The sequence below is a fragment of the Armigeres subalbatus genome, chromosome 3 (assembly GCF_024139115.2).
Source record: "Armigeres subalbatus isolate Guangzhou_Male chromosome 3, GZ_Asu_2, whole genome shotgun sequence".
NCBI lineage: Eukaryota > Metazoa > Arthropoda > Insecta > Diptera > Culicidae > Armigeres > Armigeres subalbatus.
The window spans coordinates 31184051-31194369 of NC_085141.1; the positions used below are offsets into that span (position 1 = coordinate 31184051).

General features: G+C 37.1%; 1 protein-coding gene across 1 annotated transcript in view; it reads right to left on the reverse strand.

Moving 5' to 3' along the window:
* The window catches only part of LOC134221554 (uncharacterized protein K02A2.6-like), a 102330-nt gene extending 92988 nt beyond the window's left edge, over nucleotides 1-9342 (reverse strand). Inside the window, exons 1-2 of the mRNA XM_062700747.1 lie at nucleotides 7932-9342; nucleotides 7679-7837 (exon numbers count right to left, since the gene is read on the reverse strand). Of these exons, the coding sequence (XP_062556731.1) occupies nucleotides 7679-7837; nucleotides 7932-9342 (1570 nt within the window). The remainder of the gene's footprint in view (nucleotides 1-7678; nucleotides 7838-7931) is intronic.
* Between the last annotated feature and the right edge of the window lie 977 nt (nucleotides 9343-10319).

A 10319-nucleotide genomic window follows, 5' to 3' on the forward strand; every position in this document is an offset into this window, starting at 1 on the left:
GATGAAGTCACCAGCCTGGTATGATCACGGTTTTAGTATTGGTTAGTATAGCGACCATGTATCAGATTTTTTCGTTTGTCCCAAAATAGGTACGCAGGGATATTTACCACTGGCCATAACAGAAGAATCGTTTGCTCTTATAACTGCGATACCAGGATAATAGGTTTAGTCTTTTTCATTGGAATCGACTCTCTACATTTCGATGTTCTATATCTCGATATCTCTCCCTATGTCGATGTTTTTCTCGGTCCATTCAATCTACATACATTTGGGTTTGTGTTCTACTCATATTTTGTTCAGGATTTTCTCGGCTACTAGACCATCTTCGGACAATAACAAATTGTCGTTTTTCATAGCAACGAGCGTTATTCGATCTAGAACCCATTTCAATTTTCCTTCCATTCCTCGATCTCTCCATTGCACCAGATACTCTTGCATGATGTTCCGGTTGAATGACATTCTACCAAGTCACCAATGATTACCGTTTTGCTTCGAATTCCCGGACGCTTCGAAAGCCGGACACTTTAATTATTATTTGACTTTATTTACCATCTCAGCAAGTATCTGTTGCAAGGAGTATTAGTAATTTATTAACATAGTATGATAGCACTCTTTGTCATGAATTAGAGAAATTGCTTGGAAATTCATAGCTTTATAATTTTTATTACTTTTTCTGTATGTCCGGACTTCGAGGCAAATTATTACAATTGCTTCTATTTCCGGACATGCTGAAATGATGTAAAATTACTGTTTATCAGTTAAGCTAATTGTAATCAAATGATTCGTAATGAACAAGCATAGTTACAATTTCATTAGATTTGAGTTGCTACACCCCAAAAGGAACATTGCTTGCTCTCAGCTTATACTTATACACATATTGTAAATGGTATCACCTAATTATTTGTACACAAGTAGCAAAACTTACTTTCAGTTTCTAGTGACAAGACTGAAGTTTTGAAGACTAGTTTTGAAGACAAAAGTATTTTTTAACCATTCACATTGTTGCAGAAAAAAAAACAAGTTCGTAAAACTAGCTTTTTTAACAGAATTGTATAAAAAGACACGTTGTGAACGACACCCGTCAAATAAAAAAAAACTCAACATTTCTCGGACACGCCCGGATTTATCAATCCACATGAATTCATTATTTCAATCGCCCCTTTCAATTCTTGATTTCTAATAGCAAACTGAAACGGATTTCAAAAGACACATAAATACCACTAATGTCTATATTTCGAATAATATCTTAACAATGCATAAATTTAATTCTCCGATGTTCATCCCATCAAAAACAAAGAAAACATTTCTTCAATATTCATAATTCAATAATTATTTCTTATTTTTGTGATTTTTTCCGCAGTGAGCACACAGGTTGATAAAAATAATCGACGAATTTTTTGCCATATTTCTTTGTTTCGCGAATAGATGAATATATAGGGGAGCTGTTCCGTTTTCCATCGCACTGTACATATAGAATAGAGTGGGGCAAGAGTACGCACTTAGTTTTCAATCGATCATGTGGCCCTTATGAAGCAAGCTTCTACATATCAAATCAGTGTCGATGATTCATATACTCTTCATTTATGTTCCCCAGTGGAAAAAATATTGAAATTATTGAGATTCGTTTTAGTAGAACCCTTATTGCAAGACAAGTGAAAAACGCACTCTTCCCGACCAGTAGATAGTAACAGATTTATATCAGACCTTGTTATTTTGTTACAGTAGTTTTTCATAACAGCGGTTGTTATAAAACATGCACCATTAGTAGTTAAAATAACAAAAATTGTAACAAAATTTCTTCTAGTTTTAACAAAAATATTACTAAATATGTTATTTATTGAACAAAAATATAACTCGTTGTGTTACATAGAAAGTGGCGAAAATAGCTTATACTATAACAAATTATGTTCTTGAAAAGACTATGATTATCCATAATGTAGGCAATTAACTTTGTCCAGCTGGCTCAACTTTGAATGTAGGTTCAAGTTATACTGTAGGTGGTATCTTCGTTTTTTTCCAATTCCTATCTACCAAAAATGTAGGCAATTTTTTTTTCGGTAGAAATAAACATAACACATTATGTTATAATCATGTTATGACGATCATGAAATTTTCTTTCCTCCATCTTTGGCAGAGACTTTATAACAAAATTATTGCAAGTTTTGTTATTTGTAACACATATTGATATAATTGTGATAAAATTTTGTTATGACTAACTGGTCGGGTTACCCCACCGGTGGGGTAAAAGTGCGCATCGGGTGGGGTAAGAGTACGCATTTATCCAATCATGTGCTTCAAGTATATATTAACACAAATAAGAGTTAATAACATTTAATTGATGTTTAATGAGCATATATTAGGGAATGTTCAAAGATTACGTAACTCTTAAAGGGGGAGGGGTCCTAAAAATGTGCACTTTCATACGAAAAAACATTGTTTTTTATTTATACAAAAAACTACAGAGGTGAAAATATATATGAGGTTTCGCGTGGCGTAAACAAAGGCATTTTCCTTAAAGAAAGTCCACCAAGATAGTTCCACGTAACGTAAAATTTGGCTATTTCATCACCCTTCCCCCCTATCTTACACTGTTTGTATGAATCCTCTAAAAATTATATGGATCTCCACACATCTCGCAACCCCTCCCAGCTAGACGTTGCGTAATTTATGAATGTTTCTTTTGATTAAATGAAATTATCAATAAGATGAAATTGTGTTTTCGTACTATGTTTAGGTGTACAACAAGTCTTAATACAATTTCATTATTTCGCTTCAGTGCTTTATTTGCTAAGTCCTTTCTAACACCGAATTACTTCAACTTATCCTAAAAACTTGTGATAATTTCAAATTCTGTCCCTTTTTCTTAGTTGTGGATCTTTACGCATTGGAAGAAGTCTTATTTCGGCCGGAGATACGGGTTTGACATCATAACTTGAAGATTCATATGCGTACTCTTGCCCCACCGGTTCCTGCGTACTTTTACCCCACAGTCCCAAAAATTATTCAAGTAATGGTTTGGACTTCTTGGAAAACCAACCGTATAGGTGTTCTGTACTATAAAGTACTCTATATAATAGGTTATCGAAATGGTATAATGTTCACCTGATTGGACGTATATATGGTAATGAAATACTAGTTGCGGAAACCCAATTATTTTTAGCAAAATGACCAAAAAGTTATCTAACTCCATATCTCCCTTGTTGTTTATTCAAATCGTTTACAATTACACATGATAATAGTTGGCCAGAATACCTGTCAAACTGATGCAGTGCTGCTAGTTTATCTTTTTTTATTACTTCAAAAAATCGAAAACGTACTCTTACCCCACGCGCACTCTTGCCCCACTCTACTCTATTCATCTCATCGTAAAACAAAGAAATACAGCACCAATCTCGTCGCTTCTTTTTGCTAAAACGCGTGCTCACTGGTGAAAAAAAATCACAAAAAAATCAGAGAAAAACAAAATTCCTTTTCATTGCTTTGTTTGCGATGGGATGGAAGTAGGAGCTATGGGATGAAGTGCCGAACCGTTCCCCTACTCATTGAGATGGTAATAGGCACAGTTCCCCTATCATATTTATTTCTGGTTTTATTGATTAGAAAAGAATTTTGGTCATCTAATGATTCTCATGATCTATTGCAACTTATCCACGTTGTAGTTTTGAAGCGTTTTGAAGAAAATATTTCATTACCCACAGACACGTCAAATGTCAAAAAAGCGTTCTAATTTGAAAAAGGAAAGGCGGGGGGAGGATTGTATGAAATTATTAGATTCCCAATGTTGTATATTGCAGTTAAATGCTCCCGCTTGGTTTAAAAAGCTGTTTTTTTGGTAGTCCTGGTCAATCTCGGAGCAGAAACTTCGGATGGTACACACAACCGGGGGATACCAGATTTCCATACAAATGTTTATAGAAACCTTAGAAATATGAATGCTATATCCCAGTTGTCTTTGAACGGATTAAAATGGCTATTAAAGAATCAATTTAGGCCAAACGCGAAGTGTCCGGAAATTCGAAGCAAAATTGTCCGGCATTTGAAGCATCCCTTATACTGTGTCCGGATTTCGAAGCAAGCGATGTTCAATGTTTTCGATTATATTAGCTATTTCGTGCATACAAAATGTCATTTTCAGTACACTACATCAAATTTGATAAGTTAATCTTGACAGGGTGTGCTATCACTCAGTGTCAAGTACTTAATTCCGTTTGAAATATTGATCTGAAAATTCAGCAGTGCTTAGGTGTCCGGACTTCGAGTCAAAACGGTACTTTGTCTCAACATCTCAGGTCCAAACCAAAAATATTTGATGACGATCTTTGAAAAGCAATGGTAACTTGTTCGATGAAAATGCTTGCCAGCGTGCAAGTCTTTATAATAAGGCTCAAATCAACAAATTAAAAGGTGAATCCACTTCTAAATTTTCTACTATTTTTATTTGATACTCGCTTAAGATTTAATATCGAGCTATACTAAAATGAATGTGTAGCTGCAACTTCCCGACAAATTCAATCCAAAAAAATATCTGTATGTAGATTTCATAGGCCTTTTATCAACGAATAATGTTGATTTTTGGGTATCTTGAAGGACGAAATCTGATGAAACACACAGAAGATCTGTTCCGATTACAAAACAATGTTCTACAAAGTTTTCGAGGATAGGTATGGCTTTCATTTAGTTGCTGTTGCAATGAATTTCGTTAATCCTACTCAGAGTAACGATTTTTTTAGGGGCAAATATCATGCCGAAAACACTAAATCGATTTGAAGCACACCTAAATTTCAACCAAATAAGCTGAAATTTTCACCAGAAGTCTATCTTAGCATAAGAATTGTGAATATCAGTTGCCCAGTCGACTTTTTGAAACTTTTTGATCTACTGTCCAGTTTCCTCTGCTACTGCTGTTAGTTCTGAAGCACATATGTATGCGAATGCGGTTATATTCGTGAATTTTTACCTCGCCCGAACTCTTCGATATAGAATTTATTTTACAAACTTAAACAATTGTCTGTCTGAAAGGTCCGACAGAACCGTCTTCTGATAAACCCAACCCCCCCAGTCACCACCCATAGATACCTATTTGTTTCGTATTATGACATCGATTTGTTGCCAATTCAATATTAAGGTTGATTTAATTTCCGGTCGTTTCTGAAGTACAATAACTCAAATACGATGCATGTATGATGCCCGTGAATTGTGTTTCAATTCAAACCATCCCGTAATACAGATTTCTGGGAATGAATGAATGTTTTAATTTATCGGATGCATGCTTTGGTTGAGTTTGAACCGTCAATAGTCTAATTTGAGCATGGAATGAAATATAAATCATGATCATGATCAACTGTTCCAAACTCAAGCTCTGACCTGTTGCGATCTGACAATGTTTCGAGACCACGTTCAATGCGCTGATGATAATTTTGGATCGTCTGTCCTAATTGCTCTCGTCAATACTCGTGTGCGATTTTAGATGTAGACTTGTTAGCTACCTCGTTAGTCAGCTACCGTGTGTCTGCGTCTGTAGCATTGAAATCTCGCACATTTTGGCTGTCGGCATTTTCGGTGGCAGTGGCGGCACATGCGCATATTTGATTGGGTTTTGTTAGTATTGTTTTGCGACTTACCTGTATTGCGTATACATCGATTGAAAATAAAAGACGCAATTTTGAGGGCGGAGTTTATGTGATAATTGCTCCCATCTCAATGGCGATGTGGAATAAATTGAGGAAGTGGAATGGAGCATAAGAAGCAGAAGAAGTTTCGATATGGTGAGCAACAAAGGGGGACAATTTGCCTAAATAGTGACTAAGAAGGGAAACGATGTATACATGGACGGGGCTCAGTCGAACCGCACCAAGCGGCATTTTGACTGACTTGTGATAATTTGATCTCAAAAGGAAAACGGAAATTATTTCATGTCAGTTCATTCATTCATGAGATCCTCAGTTATGGCATTAAACGATGTCCGATGCGATTTGTGATCAATTTCATCTGCTACACACCAAATTTGGCTTTCTCTGACTTTTCTTTTTCATGTCATCAAATCGTCTTTACATGTATACATCTTCTTGTTCTTCTACATTCCACCTGGAACTTGACCTGCTTTTCAACAGTTATTAATTAAAAGCTATTCTATGCCCGCTAATTGCACGGGTTTGCATCTTATTTGGCCAGCACATCACATAGGGAATAATTAGCCCCGTAATGGTACTTATTTAGATTTTTAAGGACCGGAGAAAATCCATTCTTATGTAAAAAAAATCCGTGGAATCGATTGGTGGTATTTTCAAACCACTGAAAAACCATTGGAAAGTGCTCAAATTGTCCGATTTATCCCTATAGGGTAACCGTACCCTTAGTGGAGATAGCACCAATAGTAGAGGTAGTGGGGTTTTAATGAGATTTATTATAATTATACACTTTAAGATGGTCTCATTTTATGCGTCATACTTTTAATACCATGTTAAATGAAACTTATCCTAAGATTTCACTTGGAAAACTATTGAAAACAATGATTTCCCTTAATAAAATTGACTCCCTTGCACCTATAGTAATGCAACTGTACCAATACCAATGCCGAGTCTCATAAGAAATCAATGGATAGCACCACTATGGGAACCAAAATTATGTTTTATCTCCACTAAAGGAATAGTTGTGTAAGTAATATTTTGATGTTGTTGATGTTGAATAACATCAATCTCATTTTTGTTAGCAAATTTATTAGTTTATCTATTGACCAAGGTGTTAAATCTATAAGTTTTCCAGAATATTGATTTTAAAAAAATGTCTTTTGTTGATCCACTAATACCTCCACTATTGGTACCGTTACCCTATTCATCAAATAACTTTTAAAATAGGCAAACAAATTATTTGTCGCCCCTAAAACTAACTCAAATAATTCTTGAACATTGATAAAATATTGCCGAAATGGATTGCATTGAACTTTTTACGTGACATCAATCAAACATAGCTTATTTTGTGTAGAATAATCTCAGGATGAATTCAAATGACAAACTATAATCATTTTGCGATTGCAAATTAATAATATGGGCCATTTTACCAAGGTTCTTATGATGGTTTGAGACCCCTCCTATATCTACTAATGAAACAGAAACTTTTGCATAACTCGAGAACTACTGAAGCAAATGAAACCTTATTTGACATATAGCAAAATGGAATGCATTGAATTTTGTAAAAAGACTATGAATATTTGTAAAAAGACTATTTTTCCCGATTCTCCCACAAGATCGTAATTTAGTGCAAAATAGCTGCTGGAAAATTGCTCCTCGTAAGTGCAACAATCTCAACTGGAACGAATCTATACAAGATACATTAGGGTCATGCGCTAATTCGTCCATGGCGCTAATTTCCGTCATATCAAATTCTAATTCACTAAATACTCGCGATTGATAATTTAAATCAACGAAATTATCACCTGACTGCGATATTCTTGGGAATAGTCATTTTGGTTGATTCTCATTAAACACATATTTCGTAAGTACATTCTGGAACACTACATTTATTTAGCTCCCTCTTTCCTGGAGTCTCCACACTACTGTCAGTTTGCCCAACAACCAGATACACACTTAACTCAGGATACCACATCCTCCCCATCAACAAAGTATAATTTTCACTGTATGCGTATGATTAGTTTAAATATCGTTATTCACAACATTCAGACATCTTTGAGGTCGCTTAATTTCCCTAGCGTTTCGGCGTTTAGACAAAGGCTCCTCATCGTTACTCGTGGTAGCGGCAGTAGACGCCTCTATGTCTACCTGTGAGTGTTTGCTAGTTGTACTGTCATCCTGTCGATTGCGTGCATCCTCCTCTGGTTCAACTAAAATTAATAAAATATAAAAATTTGAATAATATTATTCCACTATTTTTCATTTTTGAATACTACTAAATAATATAAGAAGGAAATAGCTTACTTGTCTTTCGTTCAACGATTTTTTTTAAGAATTTAACATAACGATCAAAAACCTTCTGTGTGGTTAAGTCCTTTACTGTCGCACGGCCAGCTCCTTCTATTCCAATTACCTCATGGAAAGCATTTTTATATTGTGAATCCGTTTTATCGCGCTTCGCCTGACTGACCAGTACAGTGTCTCCTACCATAATATCCAATTCGGTAGCTCTGCGCCTTGAATCTTCACGGAGATTTCGATTGAATTTGGATGCTTGATCTCGGTCTCGGAGTTCTTCGTCCAATATTTGCTGATAATCCGTCCGTATATCTGGTAGCAATCCTCTTACTGTTCTTCCGAACATTAATTCGGCTGGTGGTATTTTCGTAACATGATGTGGCCATGTGTTATACGCTGCTACGTAATCAGCCAATGCCTCTTTCCAATTTTTCCTCCCGAGTTTCGCGATAGAAGTTATCTTATTGATACCCTGCATGCACCTTTCCACGAGCCCATTTTCTGTTGGATTCAATGGTGTGCTATGAATGAGTTTTATTCCCCATACTCTCTGCAACCAAGCTTTCAGATCAGCGCTGTTAAATGGGGGCCCATTATCAGCTTTCAATGTTTTTGGTATGTAATATGTGTTGAAAACACGTTTGAGAACGTTTTTGACCGCATCAGTATCTGTTTTATCCATGGGAATTGCTACTAAAAACCGCGAATAGTTATCAGTGAGAACAAGAGCTTTCCAGTTGTGTATATCCGACGCAGTCGAGAAATCCATAGAGACATAATCCCACGGATTCTTTGGCAGCTCCGTCAACGTAATAGGCAATGGATGGTTCGATGCAGTTACTAACTGACATTCCGGACAACTCCGTACAAAGTCTTCCACTTCTCTATCCATACCTGGCCACCACAAACCTTGCCGTAGAAAATGTTTCATAGTAGACATACCTGGGTGGCTGCGGTGAGCCAACAGAAGTGCGCGGGCCCGTAGTACGCTTGGTAGAACCATCTTCTCTTGTTTCATCAACAAGACACCTTGCATATACATGTCACGTTGGGAAGGCTGGTACTTTGCGATTTGCTCTGGCCATTTTTTCGTCTTCTCGAGCCATTTTATAACGGTTTGAAGTTCATCATCCTTTTCCAGCGTCTTCTTTACTTCCGATGTGGTCAAAGCCAACAGATGATCAGTAATAATCTCTGCGTCTGTCGTAACTGTGCATAGCTCATGCGGTTCCTTATGCATTCCAAATTGTGGATCATCTCGCACGACGCCAATTCTCGAGGCGGCATCAGCGATGTTGTCACTCCCTGACACGTGCTCGAACTCGAAGAAACAGTGATCCATCCGCATCATCCAACCCTCAGCCCGGGACAAAATTCGTTTACCGACATCTTTATCCTTGGTCTTACTCATAAACATAAGTGCTTCACTGTCACACCTCAGGGTAAATTTCCTTCCCAAGAGATAATATGCGAATCGTTCCATTGACCAGATAATGGCCAAGGCTTCCCTATGCAATTGTGGATAGCGACGCTCAGGTGCGGTTAGACTTTTTGACGCACGTTTGACCACGTTTTATCAGATCATTCTCAGCCGCATCTTTGAGTGCGTCGAAAGCCTTTTGACGCTCTTCATTCCATTCGAATTTACAATCATTTGACAACAGATCACGTAGAGGCTTAGTTTTATGCGCAAAACTCCGGATAAACGGACTTATGAAGGTCATCATACCCAGGAAGCTCCGAACCTCTGCAGTGTTTTTGGGTCTTTCAAATGATTTAATGTCCGATATTTTCTGTTTAGCTGGCAGAATTCCGGTCCCATCAATAGTGAATCCCAAAAACTCTACTAATTGTTGATTGTACGTGGATTTCCCTTCATTTATGGTGAGATTGTTCTCGTGAAGCACCCTTTTAACGGCCTCCACATTCTTCTCCAACTCCTCTATTGATTCTCCGTACATAAGAATATCGTCCAGATAAACTATGCGCTTCTTACATCTGATCAATAGTTTTTCCATTACCCGTTGAAAATGCTCGGGTGCACATGATAAACCGAATGGTAGCCTTTTAAAACGCATGAGCCCATTCGCTGTCATAAATGTTGTGAAGTGACGCACACTTGCATGCAATTCAACATGGAAATATGCATCTTTTAGGTCCAGTTTTGTGAAAAACATGGTTCCTTTCGGTATTTCTGACCAAATTCTTTCCAAAGATGGCATGGGGTAAGGCTCGCGAATTATTACTTTGTTTACCGCCCTATAATCAATGACTATGCGGAAATCATTCGTACCTTTCGGAACCAGTACAAGCGGCGACACATAAGTAATAATATCATGCTCTTTGTCTGCACGCTCGATTATGCCTCTCAACTCCATAGCTCGCAATCTGTCG